The following is a 27,092-nucleotide window of genomic DNA, read 5'->3' on the forward strand; positions in this document are numbered from 1 at the left end:
ACTAAAGGGGGGTAATGGTGGGGATGGGGGGGCAGGGTGGAGGGGAATAAAGGGGGGAATAGAACAACTGTAACAGCATAATCAATTAAAAAAATAAATTAAAAAAATTACTCATATAATACAGGATGGTTTTACAGTCTGAATGTTTTATTACACATAGTTATACAGTCTGATGACTAGCTCACAATCCAAGCCAATTTTGTTTTGTGGTTTAAAATGATGTTAGTGTTGTAGGGCAAAAGACCTCACCGACAAAAAAAAAATGACATTTAACAAAATCAAGAACCACACAGGTTACAAAGTGGCTCCAAGCAAGGCCCTCCCCCACCTCTCACAGCGAAGGGGATCAAGAGCTAAAAATCCCTAGAAAACTCAAATGGCACCTTGTAATACACTAATATAAAGGCAGAGCTTGTAAATTACTAACCCACGATGCTCCTAAGCGAGTGAATTAAGTACAAGGCTAAAATCTGGTGAGTCGTCTCATTTGCTCTTCTTTGTGGAACGGAGTTTTCGTCTGGAGGGCCTGGGACGCTCCTTTCCTTCCTGGGTGAGGGCGTTTTACAGTGTTGGGTCTAATCACCTCACCGTCTCGAGACAATGTCACATCCTGCTTTCCGCAGTTGTTGGTGCACGAGCAGCCGCCAGCAAATCCCCGCCTCTGCAGGGCGGCCGGTGTGGGCCGAGACCCCGTGGGGGGCGCACGTTCCCCCAGGATTTCCTCCTTCCTCACCATCGCCCCCTCTGTGGGTCTGGGCTTCCTTCGCCTGGCTTCCAGCGGCCAGCAGTCTCCGGCCGCCGCCTGGCTTTGAGGATCAAAGCCAGTTCCCAGCGGTGCAGCCCCAAAGCACCGCGCACGGCTCCCGGAGGCACGGACCGCGGAGCTGGACCGGAAGGCTGCGGGGCGGCGTGAGCCGCTGCCACCGCCGGGCCGCGCTTCCAGACTCGGGCAGCTGAGCAGACCGCGCACAGCGCCCCCTTCTTAAGGGGGTCACGGCCCCTCAACAGCCCGCCTCCCCACGTGGACCCCCGGGACCGCTGGACCGGCGGCCTAGCGGTAGGATAGCGCGGTGGGCCCGGCCCGGAGCGGCCCACCTCTGGTGAGAGAACTTTCTCTTTCCATTCCCAACAAGCTGCTGTCAACACAGGCAGCCGCGGATCCCAGTGTATTTAAAGTCACTTTATGAAACTAACCTTTCCCTTCCTCATTTTATGATTTCGCTAGTAGTATTAAAATAAACGACAATAAGAGTTAAAAATACGGGGGAAAGGATAAGGGAAACGAGCAAAAGGCAGGGTAAACTATCGAAGGATATCCTGCGTGAAGGTTTATATTTTTATATATTTATGTTCTAAATGTAACAAGGGGCCCACCTTGAAAGGATCCTCTTACGAAAGGAAACTAACTTATGTAGCTGATGGTAGGATATAATAATAATGAATAAACTGTATATTTTAGTTAAGATCCTATTGCAACTTATATACATATATGATATTCAAATTAACCAAAGGAAAAGTAAAAAGGGCAAATCACATTTTTTTGATGAAACTTTCTACATTTGTGAATTATTGTTGATTCTCGTGCAGTTGTAAGAATTAATGCACAGAGGTCCTGTATACTCCTTACCCAGTTTTCCCCAATGGAAACATGAGCTACATTATAGTGAACATCATGGCCAGGATATGCTGATGGGGGCAAGACACAGAACGTTCCCCATCCTTCATGTTGCCCTTTGAGAGCCACATCCAGTTTCCGCTCACCCTCACTCTCTCCTTACTGTCTGGCAATCACTAATCTGTTCTCCATTCCTATCATTTTGTCACTTCAAGAATGTTGTACAAATAGAATCACAGAGTATGTTCTTCACTTTGGGGACTGGCCCTTTCAGTCAGCGTAACGCTCTTAAGATCCACCTTCATTGCTGCATGTATCAGTAGCTCCTTTTGCTGACAAGAGAGGTGGATAATAAATACGGACATAATTTTCAAACTGATTTACATGAAATACAGTTAGTAAATGAAAGTAAGGATCAAAAGTAAAGGTCAAAAAGGAACGACCTGAAGACTAGTCCTGTGACAGTTGCCATTCCTTTGGGGTCAGGGTTATATGTCCTCTGTTTCTGAAATAAACCCACAGGAGAGTGAGACTTGGAAATAGCATATTCAGACAGGAAAAAAATCTAATGTGTTAACCAAGGAAACTAACTAAAGCCTGCTTATTCAGTCTTCATTAGGAACAACCCAATAAATTTGGCTCCTGCCAATTTCAAATATCTGTACTGGTTCCTTTCAGAAAATCCACGGCCTAGTCTCACTCCAGCCTCTGTGTATTTGAGAGTTACAGGTGACAATCTAGGAGGGCGTCATGGGCTTCAGTACTGTCACTTCCCATTTATAGTTCCATGTAGTTGTGGCATGGTGGCATGAAAGGAAACAACTCAAAGTCCATTGTTGACAAAAAGCATGACAGATACAAAAAGTAGTACATTATTTCAAGTGTTTAGCATTCAAGACAAATTTGAATACCAAATCAATTAAACCACATTATTATATATTCTGAAAATGACCACCATAAACTTAGCTGTTCAGTGACTTCTGATAGAGGTTTTTTCCTTTTAAAAGAAAACTAGTGTAAATAAGTGTTTTATTTGAACATAATATTAATATTTTTCTTCATACACCTTCAGAACTTCGGGCTCTAGTCATTTCCTGTATTGTCTTCTGTTTCATCACTGTTGCTAGGGTGTTTTGCCTCTTGTTCACTTAGCTGATAAAGATCAGAGTCACTGGGTTGTTGGTGAGTTCATTCCTAAGAGCTCAGACCTGCCTCTAGAAGTGGAGCGTGAATACTGGGAGGGTGAGGCTGTGCATTAGGAAGTGGTGCTATCATTTTGTAGTAAGAAAGCAACAGCACTGGGTTACACACACGCCCTTGCATTTTCTGAAGAAAAAAATCTTAAGGTCATGCAGCAGTATTAATTGGAAAATATATATATAGGAAAGGAAGACCTTCCCACAGCTTCTTCATTCCTGTAGCTGGGAAATTAGTCTTAACACAGCTCTCAAAACTTTGGTCAATTGATTCAGAAGAGCAAGCACTCCCACACGGATTCTGCACATTAATTGGTCTTCCATAGAAACATGTGCCAATTAGCAGAACTTTGGCACATGACACAGATGCCAGGTGTTCAGAACAGACAAACTCAAGACTTCTGCTTCTCTGTCTTTGCATATAGTAATTTTGGTTAATGGTGCAGCCTATCAGAAACTGGAGTAACAGATCATAAAGAAATTCTTCCTGCATTAGGGCCTCTAAACTGTCCACCAGTATTGTCTTGTCCTCTTCCAGAACTGAGAACAAGATGTAGGTGCTGGGATTCTGCCCCATCTCCGTTTGTTGCTCCACCCAGAACAGGACAGAGTGTCATGGTTAGGGTTTTTTTTTTTCTTTTTTTGTTTCCCCCAGATACTACCAAGCTTGTTTTCCAGAGTGGCTGGCTCTATTTTACATTCCTGACAGCCATGTGCAAATAATCCAGTTTCTCAGTAAGGTGTGTGTGTGTGTGTGTGTGTGTGTGTGTGTGTTTGTGTATTGTGAATGTATGTTTTTAAAAATTGTATGATGTATGGATTAAGGAATTAGAACTATTGATCAAAGGGAGACTCCAAGGTACAGTTGGACAGAAAACATTCAAAATTAGCTGGTAGAAATGGACTTTACATTAATAATTTAATAACCATTCAGGGAAGATTGACATAGAAGAGAGGAAACACAAAAGACTGTGGAAAGGCACAGCAGAATCAGAAAATAGAAAACGTGGACTAGTTGATGTTCTTTTAGCAAATTAGTAGCTAAGAATGAGTACATAGGAGCAGAGAGAATTAAAGACCTGGGTCAGAGCTATACTAGGCGTTGCCCTCAAATAGGACCATTGTCTTGTGGCATAAAGCAATAATGACAGCAACAATTATTCAGCACATATTGTCACCTTTACACAGATGAGGGTAACTGTGGTACTGAGAGGATGCATCACTTACCTATAGTCACCCAGCTGGGAAGTGATTCAACCCCGGCATTCTGGCTTCAGCGTCCATGCCATTAAGCATTACTCAGTGCCATCATAAGTCTCACAACTAAAGTGAGAAAAATTCATGCCATGTACGTTACCTGTAATTAGATGCAGAACCATACAGAATTTATGTCCACTTGGAGGAAAGTTCTAGAGTGGATCTGTATTATAGTAATAAAAGAATAATGTGCTAGAGAGAAAGAATGTGATATGAATATAAGAGTCATCTTAGGTCTTAAGGGCTAAAAAATGGCTAGCTTCTATTGCCCAGTTACTTCTCCTGGCCATTTGGACATTGTTCAGTTGCAGTCACGTAATTCTACCTGGCCTGTGTTACCTGGCTTCTAAGACTGCTTGAAAGAAAACCCCATATATCAGAGTCGTCCAGCTAGGACAACACAAATACTCCATCTCCTAGGGCTAAGGGAGGAGAACCTTCTGGCCAGGTGCTGCTTACCCAGAAAGTGAACCAAAACAAGAAGTCAAGGGTGATTGGAGAAGCCCCAGGCCTTGGAAAGAAGAAAGCAGACAGCATCCAGGGGAGTAGAAGGCTTCACCTAGACATACCTGTAAGAAGTTACGCATCTTAGGCCTCGAGCATGCTTTTTTACATCCTTGCCCATTGGAAATGAAGACAATAATTAACTGGTGAATTATTGTGAAGCTCTTGTGAATGAATACAGGGCTACCTGGCAGACCTGACAAAGTCAATAATCACACGGAATATTCTGGTCATAAAACTTCCTAACTGAGCAGATTATAATGGGAAGTTATGCCCTGAGGCCTATATGATAGATTCATCTTTATGTTGAACAAGCCCTGTTCATTGTTTTTGTGCAACTAGGGTAATATACTTAGACTGGCAGAATGATCCGATCTCTTCTCCAGACCTTCAGAGATAAACGCCTGGTCCTGGGGCCAGACCACCCAACACTCCTTGTTGTTATCCTTTACCTGCATACCTCTGTGTGTTGTGTATGTTAAATGTTAACTATCCTGCACCTGCCAGTGCAAAACAAGTATGTGTCTCTTCATTTTTACTTTTTATTCAGTGCTAGAGATGTTGCCACTCAGCCTTCCTCAGCCTCCTTAATTTGTCACCAATAGATTTCATGTAACCTTCCTTCCATTCAGCCCTTTGATTTTAATATATAAAATCTCTACAAAACTGCTTCTCCTTGGAGCACTTTCTCAATTCTGAGATTTTGATTGTGGGTCTGGCCCTCAGTCTTGACTCAAATAAACTCTTTGAACCTTTTTTCAGGTTTGAACTTTTTTTTGTCAACAGCCTTGTATTGTGTGATAAAACAATAAATGTACCACAGTTCAACACTTTTGTGTTTTTAATCTGTCATTTCATTTTCCCCTCTGTAGTACCTGAGATGTCAGCTTTGTCTTTTACCCTACCCTTTCAAATGTTTGTTTCTATAACTGCCAACATGTGTGCCTTTGATCCAGCTCCTTTGGGTTTATTTCTGTTGTCCTCAAAGTAAGGCAGTCATCCTTACTTTACCAAAATCTTTGAATCTATCTCTTAATCCATTTGGACTGCTATAACGGATACTGTAGACTGGGTGTCTTATAAGCAATGGAAATTTATTTTTCACATTTCTTGAGACTGGGAAGTCCAAGATCAAGGTGCCAGCAGATTCAGTGTCTGGTGAGGATGCACTTCCTAGTTCAGAGACAGCATCTTATTGTGTTCTCACAAAGCAGAAAAGGCAAGGAATTTCCCTTAGGACTCTTTTTATGATAGCAGGAATTTCATATTCAAGGGCTGCCTACTCATGACATAAGGCCCCACCTCCTAATACTATCACACTAAGGGTTGGGTTTCAATGTATGAGTTTGGGGCATGGGAGGACACATAAGGATTTAGTCTGTAGCACCAACCAAGGGAGTTTTTAAAAGTTATTTCTGATGAATGCAATGAACTTTTGGCAGAGTTGGATCAGAGATAAAGTTAATGATCTACACTCGAAATCATCAAGAGAACCGGTTACTGTTTTAGTTTTGAAGAAGTGGAGACCCTCGGTGTGGGAACATGCTACCACTTCAAAGGGACTTTTGCAGCTCAGTGGCCCACAGTCCCCAACTTCTGAGAGCAGAAAGCAGAGTGCAGTTTGAACCACTTTAAATTGCTGATGCTGTAGGTCAAAATCAGCTGGCCACTGGCAACTTCCTGTGACACAACCCTTTCCAGCCAGTAGGGCGTGGCATGGCATTACTCTCAGATTTTCTCTCGGTTTTAGTTGCGTTCACTGTCTGAAGAGTTGAATACCCATGCAAGTCCAGAGCCTCACCTGGGTGGGACCTGGGACCAAAAGATGGTTAAAGTTCAGGCTGGTTCTTCTCAAGCTGACATTTCCTTCCAAAAAGGCAGATTCAAACAATCTGCTGAAGATGCATGAAAGCCTTCAATGGGGGAAGGGACTGAAACATTGTTTTTTACCGCTGTGTATATTTTTGAATATAGCACTATTCTTCTTTCTCATTTTTCCTGGTATACAGTTATCAAAACAAGAGTTTGAAAAGCAGAACCTGTTTTTCTTGCTTCATATTTTGGTGTGTCATCCTTGCTGCCTATGAGGAAACGCTGTCAATGAATGTGCGTGCTATTTCCAACTCTTCGCTTATCAGCTCACTTGATGCCATCTCATTTCCGGGAGGGAGGCCAGACTAGGACGTCCTTCAGGCTGCGGCAGAGCCCAAGGCTTCTCCTCACCATCCTGAGTTCCTCGGTGTCTTCGTCCTGTCTTCATCACGTGGCTGACGTGCATCTGCTACGTCCTGCTTGGCAAGATCCAGGAGTTGGTGCCCAGGTACCCTGTCCCCCATTTCGTCCCTAGCACCCCAAATAGATTAGATTCATTAAATTGAATAGGGGTTGTTCTGAGGGCCTAACAATGAAATCACACTGAGCAGTCAGGATTATTCCATTACTCTATCATCACCCATTTGTGTTAATGATGTCATCCCATCCCGATCTTACAGAGAATGTTCATGTGGCCTTGACTCTCAGAATAACCTTGTGAAGGGGATATAGCAGGTATGTGGTAATGATTCTTCACATGAGAGTTAGTTTAGTTTCATTTTCTTTCTGTTGATTAAAGGGTACAATTTTACTACATTTACATTTTGTTCTCCTGAAATTTTGCCTAAAATCTTATCAATAGTATACATTGAACAACCTTTGTAATACTATTTTACTGTATTCATTTAATGACAATATTTTTCCCTCGAAAGTGGTTGGGTCTAATATTCATAGGATTATTAAATAAGAGCTCAATGGCTGACAGCCATACATTACATAAATATATCACCCTTTATAAATGCTCCACGAATATTACTTGCATTTTCAGAAATCTCTAGACCTTGGCCATGAGCACTTCCTCCTTTCAAACCTTGGTGGCAGTGTTTGCCCTGGTTACCCTGCACGTCCGTGCCCTGGATACGTTTATAGCTGCAGTGTATGAACACGCGGTCATACTGCCAGAGGAAACAAAGACACCTGTTTCCCAGGACAATGCCTTGCTCCTTATGAACAAGAATATAGATATTCTGGAGAAAGCAATTAAACAGGCAGCCCAGCAGGTATTCTTTTATTTCTCCTAATCATGATTTATGGTAGGGACATGAGATCTGGTGGAAGATTAAAGTGTTGCATTGTCTGTGTTACACATGGAGAGAGAATTTGGATTTGACTTGTTTTGAACAGGGTGCTGAAATTATTGTGACACCAGAAGATGCACTTTATGGATGGAGTTTTACCAGGGAAACCATTTTTCCTTACCTGGAGGACATCCCAGACCCTCGGGTGAACTGGATTCCATGTCGAGACCCCCACAAGTATTTTATCTACCCACATTATTTGTGCAAAAGTGCTGTAATTCTTTAAAATGTGTATGTTCACAGCAGCAAAATGATAAATCTTGAATTATCATGTAGATGCTATATGTTACTGTTATATTTATCTTGTCATTTGTTAGATTTAAATAATGGTACTTAGATACTATTGAACAAGTATTTATGATTTATATCTTCATGAAATTTGGAGAAAATATGTAAACGAGACTAGAGACTAAGAGGAGGAGGACATCATAGATACAAGTAGTGAAGTACTTTCTGAAGCGGACAGTGGATTGTGTTTGGAAACTATTTCAGTGTGTCTATCTGAGGGTACCACATTGCAGTGTTACAGAGTCTCTGTTCTGGAACCTGCATCTCAGGCAGAAAGACCTCACCATGTACTTTCTAGTGAATGATAAGACCTTATGCTTTGAAAGTTTGCATTTTTTAGGCTTATAACAGTAATTCTTCTGGGAAAAAGTAATGTAGAAATGGTCTAGTATAAAATACTTAATAGATATAGGTGTATATTTACTTTATAAATCCTATAAATTCCTAAGAAGAGATTATTGAGGTATAGATTTTCACACTTCAAAACTTGCAGTAAAATGTCTCTCTCTGTCACACTTACTCTTACTCACCTCTTAAATCCTCTCACTCCCTTACCCTCTCACACTCTCTCACTTTTTTACCTCAAATTAAGTTTATCAAACATTCCCCTGCCATATTATTGTTGGGGAATTATGGCTACCACACTTTTTTAAGCATTCCTGGTTATTCTGACATTTATATAAGGGCTGTTAGGAAAGGACATTTCTTCGCTCTAGAGAGCAAAGATGAGAATATTGGATTTCATGACCCTTGATGGTTCTGTCTTCTCATCATTCCTGTTCTGAGCTGATCACTCTATGCGTTTATAAGAAATTTTCTTTTGTGCAAACGAAAGTCCAATAGCTGGACAGTTTTTCTGCACAGAAGTTTTAAGAATTGGGACAACGCATTTGTTTTTAATCTCACAGTGGGATTAAGTTCTGGATTTCCTGTTAAAAACAAAACATGTTGCAATTTTATGGATAAGTCAAAGATCACAGTCACTATGGGAACTAGTAAATGTTGGAGGACAGGGTCTTCCATATGGTTAGCAAGTGCCTCTTTTACAGCCCTGGAGTAGAAGGAGAGCTTTTTGCCAGAAAATGGCCTTGCATCATCACCCAGTACAGTCAAATTTAATTCATCCATCCAATCATTATTTATTGAGCACCTGCTATGTGCCAGATACTATTCTGGGAGTAGGGCAGACAATACAGAGTCTGTGCCCACCCTTTGGGTGATGAATATTTTGTGGAGGAAGAGAGATGTAAACAAACTCAATTGCTATATAGAATGTATTGTGATAAAAATAGGGAAAATGTGGTACTTGGGTGGGATGAGGTGTAGGACCTATTGTGGTTATTTGTATTTTATTTTATTTAATCTTTATTGTGTTTTTCCACTACCTATTGCTGTTAGTTTTAAACTTGTATTGACTAGGGAGCTTTCAGTAAATGTGGCTCGGGTGCATTGGCAAGGGGCAGACGCTGTGAGATGAGGTCAGAAGGGACTGTGCTGTGGGGGTGTGGAGATGCAGGGGGGCCCAGCCTATGGCCTGTGGGCTGCATGCGGCTCAGGGTGGCTATGAATGCAGCCCAACATAGGACCGTACATTTATTTAAGACCTTTTTTGCTCACCAGTTTTCATTAGTGTTTGTGTATTTAATGTGTGTGGCTCAAGACAACTCTTCTAGTTGGGGTCTCTTCTTCAGAGACGCCAAAGGTTGGGCGCCTCTGATAGGGTCTTGAAGTCTATTGTAAGAACTTTGGTTTTCCCTCTGATTGTGAAGGGGAGACACTGGAGGGTTTTGATTTCAGGAGTGACTCAATCTGACTCATGCTCTAAAAGCACCACTCTGGTTTCTATATTGGGAAAAGTGCAGGAGGGTAATGACAAAGCAGATCACTTAGGAAGCTATTGTAATCATCCTGCTTAGAGCTGATAGGGGCCGAAACCAGGTTGGAATTGGCGGAGGTGGAAAGAGGTGGGCAGAGTATAGATATGTTTCAGAGGTCAAGGTACAGGATTCTGGCACAGGATTTGGTGCCAGATGTGAACGTATGAGAGAAAGACATGCTCCAAGAGTAACTCCCAAGTTCTGGCCTGCGCAGCTAGAGACATGGAATTACATTTGCATGTATAGGGAGCACTGAAGAAATCATATTTCTGGGGTAGAAATTGGGAAGTCAATTTGGTGCATCTTAAGTTTGGGATGTCCTTTAGACATTCAGGTGGAGATGTCAACCTGACATGAAAAGACAAGGTCAGGGTTGGAGACAGAAAATCAGGAGTCAGCATACAGAAGGTTTTCACACCATGATGGCTTCACCTATGGAGAGAGTTAAATGAGAGAAAGGGTCTAATACTTGAGATCTAGGAAATCAATGTTTAGACTCAGGAAAGATGTGGAGGAGCCAGCAAAGGAGAATGAGATGAGGAGCCAATGAGCAGGAAAGTGTGGGGTCCAATAAGCCAGCAAAGGGTTTCCAGGAGGAGGGTGTGATTAACTGTGGCAATGGCTGCGGACAAATAGGATGAGATCAAGTAAGACGTGGGTCTTCATTGGCAGTAATGAGAGTTGTGTGTTGGGATCATGAAAATGAAAGCTGATTTGAGTGCCTCAGAAGAGAACACGGAGAAGACAAGCTGGGAACCACAAGATGGACAGTTTTTTCTAGGAGCTTTGCTGTGAGAGGGAACTGAGAAATTGAGCAAGATTTAGAGGCGTTTGGGTTCAAGAGAAGGTTTTATTTCATTTTTTTGTAAATGCAAGGTAGTAGAGCATTTTGCATGCCGATGGAATGACCCTAGGGAGGAGACAACCAATGATGTAGGAGAGTGAATAATGCATTGCCAGAGCAATAAATATAATGTAGAAAAAATTCATGAAGTCTAATTTGTAGCTTTTAAAATACAATATTTCTCCTACATAATTTTTATACTAACTTCAGTTACACTTAGGCTCTTACTGTTATTTTTTTAATTAAGTTTTTTTAAATACCGCTGACATTCAGTCTTTTATTAGTTTCAGGTATACTGTATAGCAGTTAGACATTTATATGACTTAGGAAGTGGTACCTCTGATAAGTCTAGTAGCCGCCTCGCACCATACCATAATTATCACAGTATTAGTGACTATATTCCCCATGCCGCACTCTGCATCCTTGTGGCCCTTCTGTACCTGCCGATTTGTATTTCTTGATCCCTTCCCCTTTGTCATCCAGCCACCAACCCCCACCTCCCACCTGGGAGCCATCCGTTTGGTCTCTGTATCTAGGAGTTTGTTATTGTTCACATCTGAAATGACTAAAATACATTTGAAGTTGAAATGCCTTTTTAATTGAGATATAACTGACACATAATATTGTGTAAGTTTAAGGTATGTAATGTGTTGATTTAATACATTTATATATTGCAATATGATAACCACCATAGCTCTAGTTAACCCCTCTTATTATGTCACGTAACTATCACTTCTGTTTTGTATAAACATTTCTTTAAGGTTTATAATATAATATTGTTGGCTATGATCACTATCCTGTGCATTAGATCTTCAAGACTTATTTTTCTACTAGTTGCAAGTTTGCATCCCAATTCCCCCATCCCCCAGCCCCTGGTAACCACTATTCTACTCTGTTTTTCTGAGTTCAGCCTTTTTAGATTTTACATGTGAATGCTATTATACAGTAGTTATCTTTCTCTGACTTGTTAAAATGTGTTCATTAAAATTTGATGTAGATTTGGTCACACACCAGTACAAGTGAGACTCAGCTGCCTGGCCAAGAGCAACTCTATCTATGTTGTGGCAAATATTGGAGACAAAAAGCCATGTAACCCTAATGACACCACCACCTGTCCTCCTAATGGCTGGTATCAGTACAATACCAATGTGGTGTATGACAAGAAGGGACAACTGGTGGCACGCTACCATAAGGTAAGGGGGGAAATGACACCTCTTGTGAGAGCAGTGAATGTTGTGTGTAGCATCTTGAGCTTCATTCCCTATGTATGATGTCGTTGGAGATTTTTTAAGGCAAGCACTGAAAAAAAACGCATTTTAGAAAAACACTAATCTGGGAACAAAATAGACAAAGACCTATTAGAAAGATGTTGAAATAGTCTAGAATTGAGATAAATCTTTTGTACATAAAAATAATTTTAATATTAACTCAAAGGATACCAAGGTGACTATAATCTAGATGCCATTTAATACTGACATGATACAAGGATGTTTCCAAATTGTATGAATGAGTTCCCCAGAAGTTGATTTCCCTGTTTTCTATCAAGTTATGAAAATAATCTTTTTTTAAAAATTTTCTATGCCAGTTCATTTAAGTACCCTCTTATGGATTTAAAGTCAGATCACAAAATTTTTACTTTAAACTCTGAATTAAAAGAATATAATAAACTTAAGCCATGGTTTTATACTAAATTGGGCAGGGAGAGAGATTCCAGCCTTTTTAAAGATATGAGATATGCATGTCAGGTGTGTGCTCCCTTACTCCCTAGACTGTCTTTCAGCACTTTCAGATGTAGCCTCAGAATCTTCTGAGTGAAGAAATAATCTGCTGGAAGTCCCAGTTAAAATACAAGTATTTGCCAAGTGGAGTGGTATTAGCCCAAGTGTTTTCAAATGTTTTTTATCATGTACTGCTATAGAAACAATTTTAACCTGAGTTGTCACTGTATGTCTATTTAGTTTTGTAGTTATAAATAAAACCCATAACTTTCAAACAGTTTTCTTCATGATTTTGTGGGTTTTGACAACTTCTTTTCATTTGTAATTAAACTTGCATATTCTCCTAAAAAATGTGTCTCATGTTAGAAATACAAATATCAGATCTTCCATTTTTTATTATCTAGACTTTGCATTTTAGTATTATTTTTAATACACTTTCTTTGCAAGAGTCATTTTAAGGATTCCGTCATTCCTAAAGTGTTTATTTAGTTCAACTGGTAGCATAGCTGATCAACCCATTTCACGGAGCCCAGGTAAAGTTCAGGACCGTGCAGTGCACTGAATGTGGACAAGTGAGGGAGGAACTTCTGCTTACTCTAAACCGAGGGGCTCTCACTGTCCCCTCAGAGCACTTTGAAGACTATTCCTGACCCATGAGCTCTAACATATGGACCTTTGTCAATCAATTTTAAAAATACCACCCCCCTGGCTGGTATAGCTCAGTGGATTGAGCACAGGCCTGTGAACCAAAAGATCATGGTTTGATTCCTACTCAGGGCACATGCCTGGGTTGCAGGCCAGTTCCCAGAAGGGGCCAGTTCTCAGCAGGGGATGCACCAGAAGCAACTATACATTGGTATTTCTCTCCTTCTCTCCTTCCCTTCCCTTCTACAGATAAATAAATAAAATTAAAAAAACACTAGTAAAGTTCACTTCTTTTTTCATTTTTTTGATAGAAAACAATTGTAGAAAGAAACTTTAATAGTCTTGCTCCTAACCCTCTTTATTCTCCACTTTGCAGACCACTTTATTAAACTGTTGACTCTAATTATTGTAGTAGAGTAGGATAGTTGTTTAAGTTTACTTGGAAGGAATTAGAGAGAGAGAGACTACATTTTCCTTGGACTTCCACTTCTGATTACCAGATTAATTCGTTTCCTCTAGAGTTGCTGTTGTTGACCATAGCCAAATCTGTTACTAATTTTGGAGGGTTTTTACAAGTCATCTCTTTGATAAAGAAGGTTTTTCTGGTTTGATCTCGTGCATTTGTTACAGTACCACCTCTATTCTGAGCCTCAGTTCGATGTGCCTGAGAAGCCCGAGCTGGTGACGTTCAACACCGCCTTCGGAAGGTTTGGCATTTTCACATGCTTTGATATCTTGTTCCACGATCCTGCCGTGACCCTGGTGAAGAATTTCCATGTGGACACCATACTGTTTCCCACAGCTTGGATGAATGTTTTGCCCCTTTTAACAGCTATTGAATTCCATTCAGCCTGGGCAATGGGAATGAGAGTCAATCTTCTTGCGGCCAATACACATCATGTCCGCCAAAACATGACAGGTAAATTTATGACCAGATGAGACTTGCAGATAATACGTCTAAATGCAGAGAAACTAATGCTCAGATGTGAGCTGTTGTGATTTTTTTTGCTTCTCTATTGGAACTAGTCACTGTATTTGCTCACTTTTCACATGAAAAGAAAGCCTAGTGACTGATTTTAACTGCTCGCTTGTGTCACCACCTGTATGTGTATTATTTCCTTTATCCTGACAACAGCTCTGTGGGATGGGCACCACCGTCCCACTCTGACACATTACAGCACTGGACACACGGAGCACAAGGACCTTGCCAAAACTCCCAGCTAGTGAGTGGGAAAGCCAGAACTACACAAGATTTGCCCGGTCATGGGCAAAGGGCAGAGACATGTATTACTGACATGTATACCTTCAAAGTAAACACATTACCTTCAAAGTCAAAAGTGGCTTAAAACAATAAACATTTATTATCTCACTTTCCTACTGGTCACCATTTGGGACTAGATTAGCTGGGTGATCCTGACTCAGTCTCTTCAGGTTACAGCAAGCCCTTAGCTGGGTTAGCAGTCACATGGAGTCTCCAGTAGAGCTGCCGCACATGGCTATATTGGCACATCTCTTAGTTTTTCAGGGGCTATGGGTGGGAGACCTTCATTTCTTGCTACCTGAGCCTCTCCATAAGGCTGTGCACTGTGCTCTCATGACATGACAGCTTACTTCTTCTAGACAGAGAGAGAGAGAGAGAGAGAGAGAGAGAGAGACAGAGAGCACTCAAGCACGCTGCAACTAGCCACACACTGCCACTTCTGTAGTCTCCCATTCATTGGAAGTGAGTCGAAAAGTCCAGCCTACACTCAAAGGGAAAGAAATTAAATCTACCTATTGGAGAAAAGGGTGTAGAAAAATTGGGGGCAATTTTAAAACACCACTGTAGTAGGGAACAGGAGAGAATTTTGTATGGCCTTTCCCAACCTTTCATGAACTTCCGAATACAAAGATTTGTACATTTGATTTAACTTTCCATCATGCTCATAAGCATTCTCATTATAGTCAAAGTTTATTTGATGTGAGACATTCTCTCTCTCTTCGAGAGAGAATAGAAGTCCCCGGGCGTTCAGTGTAACCAGAGGCCTGCGTGCCATCTCATTGTGATGAGCGTGGGCACGTGACCACATGCTCAGTTCTGAGGGGGAAACTGGCGGTGCTGGTTTTAAAAGATTTACTTCCTGTTCACAGGCAGTGGCATTTATGCTCCACACTCTCCCAAAGTATACCATTATGACATGGAAACAGAGCAGGGAAAGATCCTTCTTTCAGAAGTGGACGTGCATCCTCGAAGCTCCCCTGGCTTCCCGGCGGCCGTGAGCTGGAGTGACTACGCCAGGAGCATCAAACCATTCCCAGGACAGAAAAGTGCTTTCAGGGGATTTATTTCCCGGGATGCGTTCAACTTCACAAAACTTTCTGCAAGTGCAGGCAACCTTACAGTCTGTCAAGAAGATCTTTGCTGTCATTTAAGCTACAGAATGTTAAGAAAAGAAGAGAATGAGGTATATGCTTTAGGAGCTTTCTCAGGACTTCACGGCCGCAGAAGAAAGTACTACTGGCAGGTAAGCTCAGCTCCGGTGAAAGGGAGTGCTTAGGTGTCATTAAATTACAGGGTTCCCTTTGCATTTGTGTCCCAGAGGGCCAAGTTCTTTAGCTGTGCACGACTCCACACTTTGCCAGTATTACACACACACACACACACACACACACACACACACACACACTAGGAGTAATTGTATGATATTTGCAATAGGAGTTAAGTATAATATGATTGCTTGCTTTGAGCACACTTTAAAAAAGTATCAACCTAAAACTCAAAAAGAAAATAAAAAATATTAACCTGACCATGATGATTTTGTATTTGACTAATGAACTAAGTGTACATTTATAGTGTAACATAATAAAGCTTTCCTATGTAGTTTCACTAATGAATCTGAATATAAAGTCTTGTTTTGACTTTTAAAACTAACAATGAATAGGGATAACAACTTCATCTTAGTTTCTCTTGTAATCAGATATCCTGTTCATTCTATTCCCTCCCAATGACAAATACTTAAAATCCAAACTTTCCGTATAGTGTTGGCTATGCACTGTGTTCTTATTACACTTTGTGCCCCACTGCCCTCTCTTTTAAAAAGGGTGTGGAAAAACAGTAATGGTCCAAATTTTAACCATCACTTTAGCTTTAGTACTATGGTTGCCAAAAGACCTCTACTCTATTGGGTCAACCAATCATCTGGCATGCCAAACTAATGGGTTAAATCTAATTCTAAACTAGCTTCTTTCTTTCAATCCATTTGTTACCCACAAAGTGGGGTGAGTTCTCAAATCATTTGCCATTTCCAATAAAGCTGGTAATAATAAAAAAGATGACCCGAATTCCTTTATCAGACAGAGAAAATACTTGCTTTGTTATAGTTAATTACTGAGCCAACTGTTCTAGTACAAGTAACTGAGATGCAAGGTATTGCACTTTATCTACACCTGTTCTACATAGGTGTGCACAATGCTGAAATGCAAAACAGCTGAGGTGGCAACTTGTGGACAACCAGTGGAAACTGCTGTGACAAGATTTAATGTATTCTCTCTAAGTGGCACATTTGGAACAGAGTATGTTTTTCCCGAAGTGCTGGTTACTAAAATTCATCTGTCACCTGGAAAATTTGAGGTAGGAGAATTTTAAGAGTATTTTTATTTTCTGTTCTCTGAAGCCAAGTAAAATAGGTTATGGCTACTTGTATTGCTTAACTTTTACTATATAGCAAACTTTCTCATACCTTAGTGGCTTTAGATAATATTTTTTAGCTCTTACTTGGTGGTAGACAATGTGAACTGAGTGCATCTAGGCTGTGTTTCTGGTTTGCCACAGGCTTAGCTGATCTTGGCTAGGCTCATTCATGCATCTGTCTCTAGCTGGTGTATTGGGCTGGTTCTGATGGCCTAGTCTTAGACTGGTGGGATGATTGGGGCCACTTTCTCCCCGTGGTCTCTCCTCTTCCAGAAACTCAGGCTTGAAGGAGCCCAAGAGCATCAAGAAGGAAAGCCACAATGGGCAAGTTTTTCTCAAGTTTCTGCTTGCCCCATGTTCATGAATGTCTCATCAACCAAAGCTAGCCACATAACCAATGTAGTTTCAAGGGTTAGAGAAATAAATGATTTGATCTCTCAGTGAGCTGTAAACTCACATTGCAAAGGGGCATGGATAGAGAAAGAGGAAATATTTTGGCCATGTTTACAATAACAAGTAATTCTAAAGCAATGATACTTTGTTGGAATAACATAATATACCTAAAATCTATGAGCTCAAGGCACCTTTGAAAAATATTTACTTTCAGATTTTTTATTTCCTATTGTCACATGTGGAAGCAAGTGGAAAATTAGATGTTTACTTTACAAATTATAGTGGCTATAACCAATTCATTTGCAGATTAAGCTGGCCTCAAATTAGAAGTAAGACTCTTTAGGTTTATGTCTGTTAGTACATGGCATGCACACACACTCAACTAGACCAGCTTGAACCCCAATGTCTTCTCTGAATTGTGGCAGACAGGGGCAGAGTTTCAGGAACTAGGGTAAAGTCATTGCGTTTTCTATAAAAGAAAAATAGGATCTCTGTTAGTTCATCTAAGGCATTAAGCAAGAAAGTCTTTACAGTTGCTGATTGCCAATGGTCATGTCCGCTTACATTATCAAATTGGGATATATCGTATTGGTAAAAATATTTAGTTCTGTGAAACCAAAGTTTAACATGTAATGCATCCTTCAGGCTGAGAGACCCAGAGAACAGGAGTCCTTGGTTGCCATAAGACCAGGTTAAGTAGATTATCATGAGTAAATCAAGGCTGGAATAAAAGCATAAATGCCAACTACAAAAAGTCATAATCGGATCTGAAGTGAGGGCACTAGAACTGAAATCTAGTGGTTCACAGGTGGTCAGGCTGGTACAAATAAGTGGAGATGAATTGGAAATGTCTGGAGCCACTTCGGGAACTGAGGGGAAGGAGAGCAGGATTCGTCCAGATCGGGGGTCAGGTGGTGTCGGTGTCCTGCGTCTCTGAAGCCCTGCTATCTGAAGCGAGCACGCTATCTAGTCTTCTGGGCAGCATTTTGGCATTTCCCCCATGTAATGGAGTCATAGGACTGTGTCTCCTTCAGGAATTATCCTAGGGTGAGACTGAGCATTTATGTCAGAAAGCACCTCATTTATGGCAGAAAGATGAAGACTTCTCAAGTTTTCCAGCCCCGGTTAAAAGTCCAAATTCAGAAATGCCATTTCACTCTATCTTAACCACACAGTGTTTGAAGAAGTTGGATGGTGGTAGTTGATAAGGAGTCAGAGAGCGGAAGAATTTCAGACATAGCTGCCTTCTTTCTTTGTTTTATTTTATTTTTTTTATCCCAGATGGTTTCAGGTAGCTGGAAGCAACAGAGAATGATACAGAAGAGTAAATGGTTAAGTGCTTGATGGTATAATATTTGTAGTTCTCAGCTTAATAATTCTCAGAACTTGTCATTCTATCTTCCACATCTGGGCACTGGGCCTCATTTTCGCATGGAAGGAAGGAGGGAAGGGAGTGGCTGCACCCGCCCTTTAAATTAGCTTTATGATATATGTATCATTTAGATCTTGACTCATCTATTCCAGCTTATTCATTGAAAGATGAAATGTGATACAGTGTCACACCAAAAAGATATAAAAGATACACTTGCCTGTTAGTAGGCAGGGGTTTTAGTATCACATTGTCTTGAAGGAAGCTCCATGACCTTCAGTTCACAAGTGTTGATGCTCTATGATGTTGCTTTCCCTGAAGTTCATCACATTCTAAGGAATAAACACTAACCAAACTTACAAGATGGAAAACAGAGAGGACCAGTAACTGTTGTGTCAAGAAAGCTATCCATTGGCAAATCCTCTCCAACTCCGAAGCTATGGATCAGAAGCTTATTTTGTGAGGACAGGATTAAAACAAAAAGGACTGGGTCTTCATGGAACAAATTTCATAGCACCAGGAAAGCCTGAGGCAATGTTCTTCTCCCCTGTAGGGCTGGTGATCTAAGATCACGTTGAATCTGGTGCCTACATTCCTCAAAAAGAGCCAGATAAAGAGAAACCAATTCTTGATTTTTTTAGGTTATTCTTTCTCTAGAAATCTTTTAGGTCATGGCCCTTCTTTTAACATATTGTTTTTAGAGAGACCAGATGACAGGTTTTTTACGAGTCATGTTGGCCATGTCTTCTGGAGTACTTCCCAGTGTTCTGGACTTAGCACTCTTCATCAGCAAATATTTACACATTATCTTATAGGATCCCTTCTGCAGAGATTTCAACACATTTGCCGAATGTCTTTCCCACCCCCAAGGTTACTGACCATAACCACAAATGTGGGAAACATCTTGCTATGATGTTTTAGGCAACTCCGGTGTGTTGTCAGATACTTGATCTCTACAACTGACTAGTGATGCATCCTCGTGCAAGTCACAAGTAAACCTGTATTTTCTACCTGTCAAGACAGCGTATCTTCCTCATGGATTTGATGAGGGTCAATATGATAATGCATGTGGAAGTACTTTGTGAATAATAAAGCATTATACAAATAGGGTGTATTTTTAAGTACTTAGTACTAAATGTTTACCTTGTGAACCAAGGTCATTAACAACTGGAAGGAAAAGCTTGCCAGAAATAGGCCACGTTTCTATTACAGTCAGTGCATAAATGTAAGTACAGATCAATGTGCAGGCATAAGGGGCCAGGTTCCTTTTCGGGTCCAGTAAATCAGAATCTCGTAACGGGACCTGTACTTTTCAGAGGCCCACAGATGATTTTGATAGGTAAGAACTACCAGCTTAAGGGATTAATCAAAAATGTCAAATGATATTTTATAAACACTGCTTAAGTGGCCAGTAAATTGTATATAACATTTTTTTAAAAGTCTAACAAGAAACCAGTAAAAACGCTAAGTTCTAGCTAGAACCTGAGAGACGATCACAAATCTAGAGCCATTAATCCCAGGAAGATCAAAATAGACAAAATTTTACCATATTTATAAAAAGTCACTAGAACGTAAACTGTCTGCATTTAACTTGTTTTAAACTTTCACTGACCTACAATTTAAAATATAATTCTGATATTTTAACTTAGTTCCTTTAATGAACAATTTAATAAGCAAGGAACAGGTTAACAATGAATACAACAAGCAGTAAACAGTGAGCATTTAATATCTTATTTTGTTTACTTAGTTACCACAGGCTGTGTATCTGAACACTTGTTACTGATCTATGTCTCTGTATGCACAGGAGGACCATAGAGGTTATCTTCTAGGACATTTAGTCATTTTCTTGTAGTTAGGAGTATCTGGTTTCTCAGTGTCCAAGTTCATCCCCATCTAAAATGTCCTTAACACAACTGATGGATTCATTTTCTTTTATTCTTATTCTATCTATTGTCTATCTATTTGTGTTTCTTTTTATTCTGACCCCATTCATTTGGACACATCACTTCCATACAGAGAAAGACCTCTGGGCCTTCAGGATATATCTGGTCTTTCCTGCCTTTTACCGCCCGAGCCCCACCTCTCTCTTCGACCACATGGCTTATTCTCCTCTTCACCAGTCTTCAGCTGTAGCCACTGGTGTGCTGTAAATGTGAACAACCCAGTCTATGAAGAAGAAAATAAAAAGCCCTGATTTGTGGCATTTGCCAATTTTCATGGCAGACATTTCCCACCACAATCAATTTCAAACATAGTCATCAAGAATGACTATGTTTAATAGCCAGCTGTCAAAGTTGCTGGAATTTCAACCCTCCATTTTGGTGAGTAGAACAGACACACCACCAGTGTCAGCACAGCACTGGTTCTAACCAAGTGGAGTGAGAAAACACATCGTACACCTGCCACCCACTTATGGCCCAGAATGAGACTTTGCTACCTGGATTCCCACTTCCCACAGTGGCTTCTGTTACCAGCCTCGGGGAGAAATTCCTTTAACTGAGCCTTCTTGTGGCAGGTTGTCCCACTCTGGGAAGCAGATCAGTCCAGCCGTTCCTTCTCTGACCACCTAAGAATTTTCCTGTTTCCCCCTCTAATACATAGTATACTGATTTCTCAGTTTCTTCAACTTTGAAGCTTCTTAAGGGAAGGGTGTGATTTTACTCCACTAGCTCATGATTATCTTGCATTTAATTGGACTCAAGAAATGTTTGCTGATGATGATTTTTGACTTTTTATTAAGACTTACATCTTGTTGACTGCATTGTGATTCTTGGGATCCCCAAGATAGAAATTGAGACAAGACCCCAGAAGAATTTCCAGGCAAATTTTATTAAGCTTATGCTTAAGCATAAGGGAGGCAAAACAGAGGAAAGGAAGTTACTCTTTGAACTTACTCAGGGGCTGGCTCTGCTTGGCTGCTTTTATAAGCTGGGATCAAAGTGAGCTTGTATGAAAAGGTGGGCTTTTTGAAAAAGGTGGGTGGGTGGAATTTCCCATGTCAGGGTCGTGACTTGCTTTTCCAGCTCTGTTGCCTGGTAACTATGTTCACACCTTCACTGCAGGGGTAAGAGGGTGATGTAGCTCACCATAGCCAAACTTGATCAACTGTGCATGTCAATCAGTAGTTTCAACATCTGCAAGGAAGCAAACAGTTAGAAAGAAGGAGGAATCAGCTACTTCCGCATTTCCGAGTAGGGAGTGGAAGTGTCATGACATTGTTCTGGTCAACTTATTGGGTGTTCCTTTTGGCCACCTGGTCCTAACGTGGCTTCCTGGCCACCCAGTATTTTTCTATTCCTGGGCCGAAGACTCTCTACTGTCTCAATTTGATTGTTGAAACTCAAATATTGAGTCACCCAGAATGACTCTAGTCTTTATTACATATGAAGTCACTGTCCCTGGGGCCCTGGCTAGGTAGCTCAGTTGTTTAGAATGTCGTCCTGATAAGCCAGGGTTGTGCAATCCCTTATAAGGGCACATACCAGAATTAATATCTCTCTCCCCCGCTCCCTACCCGCTTCCCTCCTTCCCTTCTGCCCTCCTTCCTTCCCTCCATCTCTCCCTTATCCTCTCTCTATCTAAAATCAATAAGTACCCTGGCTGGTGTAGCTCAGTGGATTGAGCACAGGCCTGCGAACCAGAGGACTGCGGTTCAATTCCCAGTCAGGGCACATGCCTGGGTTGCAAGCAAGTTCCCTGCAGGCCAGTTCCCAGCAGGGGACTCACTAGAGGCAACCATACATTGATGTTTCTCTCCCTCTCTCCTTCCCCTCTAAAGACAAATAAATAAATAAATATTTAAAATCAATAAGCATGTCTTTGAGTGAGGATAAAAAATAAACTTTAAAATAAAATTAGCTGTCTCTTTCTTGTCCTGCCTGTTCCCATCTCCCCCCACCCAATCAAACTGGAGTGACTTAATCAACCATGATATCTAGGATTATTTCAAAACTATTATTCTGCTTGTAATGCACATCTAATCAAGCTGACTATACTTTTCCCACTGTTTCTTTAGGTCCTAAAAGATGGGCGCTTGGTAAACAAGAATGGAACATCTGAGCCTCTTCTAACAGTGTCACTGTTTGGGAGGTGGTACATGAAGGACTCACCTTCCATCTCAGGAGGGATCGGCAATTTGGAAACTACTAACCTGTTAATATCCACTTTACTTATGATCACGACTTTGCAAATATTGTGATGGTATGGGACATCTCTTTATCACGATTTATTTGTGGAGTATATATTTTGCTAAATGTATTTATCATCTTTCCAAGTTACTAAGAAATTCTGAAGGGCCATCTCTGCAGCATAGACCAATAATTTTTAAATATGTATTTTTCTCATCTTGAATTAATTTGAACTATTACAGTAAATTTGCCCCCAAAGTGCTTGGGTCAGATGAATGAGTGTCAAATCTTAGCTCTAACTTTATTTGCTCTGTGACCTTGTGTGTGCTTGTGACCTTGAGTGGCAGAGTGCAGAGCTGCAGGGTCATCCTAAACATAGCTGTAGCCTTCGAAGAGAAGAGGAATGATGAAAATTGAGATTTTTGTGACTGAATTCTATTTGACATTAAAGATGATCCAAATTAATCTGCTTTTCTGTGCTCACGATTAGAGGGAAATGCACTTTCCAATTAGATGGTAATGTTTATATTCATCATGAAAGTTGTTCTGAGATGTTCTAGAAGAGATGACAGATAGTGCTGGTTTGTATCAAAGGAGACCTGACTCGGGGCATTCATAGTCCTGAACTACCTCACCTGTGGTATAATTTAATGGGCCCAAATTCCACAACACAAAGACCATGACTGTGATTAGCGACACTGTTTTCAATGGTGGGTAGCCTGCACTTCTCAACATGTATATATCTCATTCTACTTGAAATACGATGTATTTGTTACTGATCATTTAATGCAAATATTCTTAAAATTAAAGAAATAAATGTTCAGATTTTTTCAGATTTAATATCTTCAAAATTATTTTGTCTAGTGTTTTCATATTGAAATATCACCTTTGAGACATTTATGTTTTGTTTTTTATGTTGTTGTATATTACTCCTTGTAGATTCAATTTGTCTCTTCTATTACTGTGCAGTAGGAAATGAGGAGTATTTTTATAACGAAGTGGTTAATATTAAGAAAGGAAATAGAAGTTAAGCCACATTTTTGTTTTTAATTTTGAAGAGGGTTTTCTGTGCTGCTTGTGTTCAACATGGGGGCATCAGAGGTGGTCATTTTGAAGTGGCAGTGAATGTACATGTTTATACATAGTCCAAATCACACAACCATCACAGTTGTGCTCTTGTATCTTTGCATCAGACATGGAGATTTTCAGATTTGCAAGGTCTATTTAATGTCTAAAGTTGGACATTATGCAATGGCATTGCTGTGTGTATTGTGACACTTGGACAGTGACATTTCACCTCAAAAAGTTAAACTGGAAATCAGCAGCTGACCCTAAACCCTTCAGTTTAGGCCTTCATTCTCTCAGGAATAAAAGGCCAAGATGATCAAGGAACTCATAATTATTCTTAGAAACTTTCATAGTTTCCAGAGGTGAATGTCAGTTATTGGTCTCTGCCAGGCCTCCCCTTCCCCCTCTTTAAAAAAAAAAAAAACCTGTTTACTTTTAGAGAGATGGGAAGGGAAGGAGAAAGAGAGAGAAACATCAAAGTGGAGATGCCTTTCCTGCTCCCCATAATGGGGACCTGGCCTGCAACCTAGGCATGTGCCCTGACTGGGAATCAAACCAGTGACCCTTTGGTTTGCAGGCCAGTACTCAATCCACTGAGCCACACCAACCAGGGCTCCCTTTTCCCCTCTTTATTAAAGGGAACTCCTCCATGTATTTGGGGTTGGAGATCATTCATTATAGCTCCAGAGTGTGTCCAAGCTTTACCAGTCATTCACTAGACCTGCAAGGCCAGAGATTTATGCAGTGCTGAGTACATGTTTGAAGCCACATTGGTGAGAATTGTCCCCAGAACTTTTGATAATTAAAAAATTAAAAAAGAAGTTCTCTCTTCTGCCATCAAAGACACAAGAACCATATAAATATGGAGCTCCCAGAAGCTATCTTCACTAATGTGGAGAGCAGGATCAATAACATGGCATTGGCCTTGTCAAAATAGCATAAAGTATATAAAATAAAATGGAGTACCTCATGTCAACCAAGATGGCTACCAGTCAGGACACTTTGGCTCAAGAGGGAAACTACCTAAGTCAGAGCAGACACATCTGGCAAGGAGACACACCTACTATATCTGCACACGTGATCAGAACAGCCATGCCTGCAGAGTGGGACCACCCATAGACAGGCCCCTGGGGAAGTTCCTCAATTGCCCACGGTGCCAAGTAGAGTAGCCATGTACCACTTGCAGACAGGCTCCTGAGAAAATTTCTCACTTGCCATCCTGGGTTCTAAGATACGTATCAAGAAAACCAGAAGGGTGGAGTACACCACTTTCAAGGTATACCTCAGGCAGGCTCCAGACCACTGCTGAGGCAGCCGAGCTCCACACACCAGAGTGCTGCTCCACACCACGTTGATCTTCCTTGGCATTGGCTCCTGCAGGCTCTGCCCTGCTGGACTGAGGACTTCGTCTTCCCTGCTGCCCTCCTGCCTCTGGAGATCCTTCCTTGCAAGACACTGATGACTCCCTTGTCCACTGTGTTGCCTCCCGGACCTGCAGACCGAGAGTCTAGGGCTTGGGTTCGTTATATCCCCACTCATTGCTGTGTTATGTGTGTTTTATATTCGTCTTAGATTGTTAGAATGTGAGTAAGATATTAATGTATGTTGATGTTCTACTTTGAGTGAACCTGCATTCAATAAAATCTGGATGAAGAGGATAGTTTCGGTGTGCGACTCTTGTCTATTTCTGGGTACCAGGCTTCTCAGCAGGCAGCTAGCTGAGCAGTTGCCCAGCTGACTTATAGGAAAGACTATAATGTGAACATATGCTCATGACAACTGCAAACTGAAGAGAGTGTTTCTAAGGATGAAGACCAAGAAGAGCTGAGCCAGAGAACTGTGAAGACATAAGTCAAGTACCTGAATTCAGATTTTTACCTAACCAGTATTTCACTAGAATGTCCAGTTATGTTGGCCAAGGAGTTTCTTTTCTTTTTTTGGTCAAAGTGTTTTGAGTTGGATTACCATCATTTGGACAAATGCACTTCCTTGTTTTTGTTATCCTGCTCTAATTCTGCATAGTGAGTTACATAATACTTTTAAATGCAAAGGCCTGTACTTTGGGTATAGGCCTGTACTAGTCTTGGGTACAGTAACCTAAAAAATAGTGGGTGGCAGTTACTCCATAGAAGACAATGTGATGTGCAAGAAAAAGAGAGGAGGGAAGCCCCATTGGACTCAAGAAAGAGCTTGCCTGGGCCTTAGAAATAGCACAGCCTTATGGAGTCTTCTTATGAAACAAATGCACATTGCGAGTTATTTAAAAATTTATTTACTTTTTAAAACAGATGTTCTTTATTTATATAGAGAGAGGAAGGGAGGGAGAAAAAGAGGATGAGAAACATCAATGCGTTATTAGCTCTCACAGACCCCCTACTGGGGACCTGGCCTGAAATCCAGGCATGTGCCTTGACTGGGAATCAAACCAATGACCCTTTGGTTTGCAGGCCTGTGCTCAATCCCCTGAGCTACTCCAGCTAGTGTGGGGAGGCTCCACCCACAGAGCCCCCCCCAGCTGCTGTTGGATGAGAATAAGTCTACCAAGACATGATCTGCTTTGGGAGGAAAGGCTGACCAGTCTTTCAGAGGAGAAAGGTCTTTAGCCTCTCTCTCAATGGGCTTTTATTGAGTTTAGCTTGCATACAGGTGCATAACAAAGGAAGGAGGCATGGTTTACAGATAACATTTCTGGGATGATGTGGGTCCTTTGGGTCAGGGTCTGGTAGATGGGGTGTTGCCAATCGGCTGTAAAACCAGGAGAAACAAACTTATTTTGTGCTTGGACCCTTAGCATTTAAATTGAGGACATTCTAAGCAAATCAGGTTTCACAGGACTTCATCCGTTCTTTCTTAGGCCTGATCACCCTCCGCTGGGAACCGTGGGTTCTGGCACAGGGCCGTGCCCTGCTTCAGCATTGTTTCAGGCCTGAATCAGGCGGGGGAAGCAAGACAGCCAAGAGATTAGGAGACTTTGTACAGATAAAATGAGGACTCAGGCTATAACAGAGCAGAGGGGTGAGGGGTTTTTGTCCCTCCTCCACAATCCCCTAAATCCTTCCCTGATGGCTCCTTGGTGACTGTGCCTGTCTTCAGTTCTTCCTTTCTTGAAGAATCTTACCTGTCATTGACTATCCAGCCATCCTTCAGGGGCCAAGCAGGGTGAAGTAAAGGGGGTAGAGGCTGCATCCCTGCCAGGAGGATAAGTTTTGTTTCCTTGGTGGCTTACGGTCCCAAGGTCCCCTAGCCATGGGGCCTTTTCACCTGGTTACAGCTCCTGAAACCAGGCAGGATGGTTCCAAGCAAGCCAGGGCTAAAAACTTATTACAAAAAATGTTTCTGACACAGGCAGTA

The 27,092-nt window shown here is 41.2% G+C and overlaps 1 protein-coding gene and 1 pseudogene across 2 annotated transcripts; one reads left to right on the forward strand and one right to left on the reverse strand.

Annotated features, from left to right (window-relative positions):
* Positions 1 to 633: 633 nt before the first annotated feature.
* LOC119039937 (pantetheine hydrolase VNN2) lies at positions 634 to 25,399 on the forward strand. Of its 2 annotated transcripts, none has more exons than XM_037132767.2 (10): positions 634 to 1,100; positions 6,582 to 6,892; positions 7,065 to 7,119; positions 7,433 to 7,664; positions 7,789 to 7,919; positions 11,749 to 11,944; positions 13,745 to 14,033; positions 15,245 to 15,618; positions 16,554 to 16,724; positions 22,562 to 25,399. In XM_037132767.2, exons 4-10 carry the CDS (start codon positions 7,452 to 7,454, stop codon positions 22,742 to 22,744), a joined length of 1,557 nt encoding a protein of 518 aa, XP_036988662.2. In that variant the 5' UTR covers positions 634 to 1,100; positions 6,582 to 6,892; positions 7,065 to 7,119; positions 7,433 to 7,451; the 3' UTR covers positions 22,745 to 25,399. The 2 variants fall into 2 exon arrangements, with proteins under 2 accessions (XP_036988662.2, XP_036988663.2); XM_037132768.2 differs by having other exon boundaries at positions 6,711 to 6,892.
* Positions 2,699 to 3,388, reverse strand: LOC119039933 (splicing regulator RBM11-like; annotated as a pseudogene).
* Positions 25,400 to 27,092: the final 1,693 nt, after the last annotated feature.

This window comes from Artibeus jamaicensis, unplaced genomic scaffold (assembly GCF_021234435.1).
Source record: "Artibeus jamaicensis isolate MK-2021 breed Jamaican fruit bat unplaced genomic scaffold, CSHL_Jam_final contig_387, whole genome shotgun sequence".
NCBI classification, from domain to species: domain Eukaryota; kingdom Metazoa; phylum Chordata; class Mammalia; order Chiroptera; family Phyllostomidae; genus Artibeus; species Artibeus jamaicensis.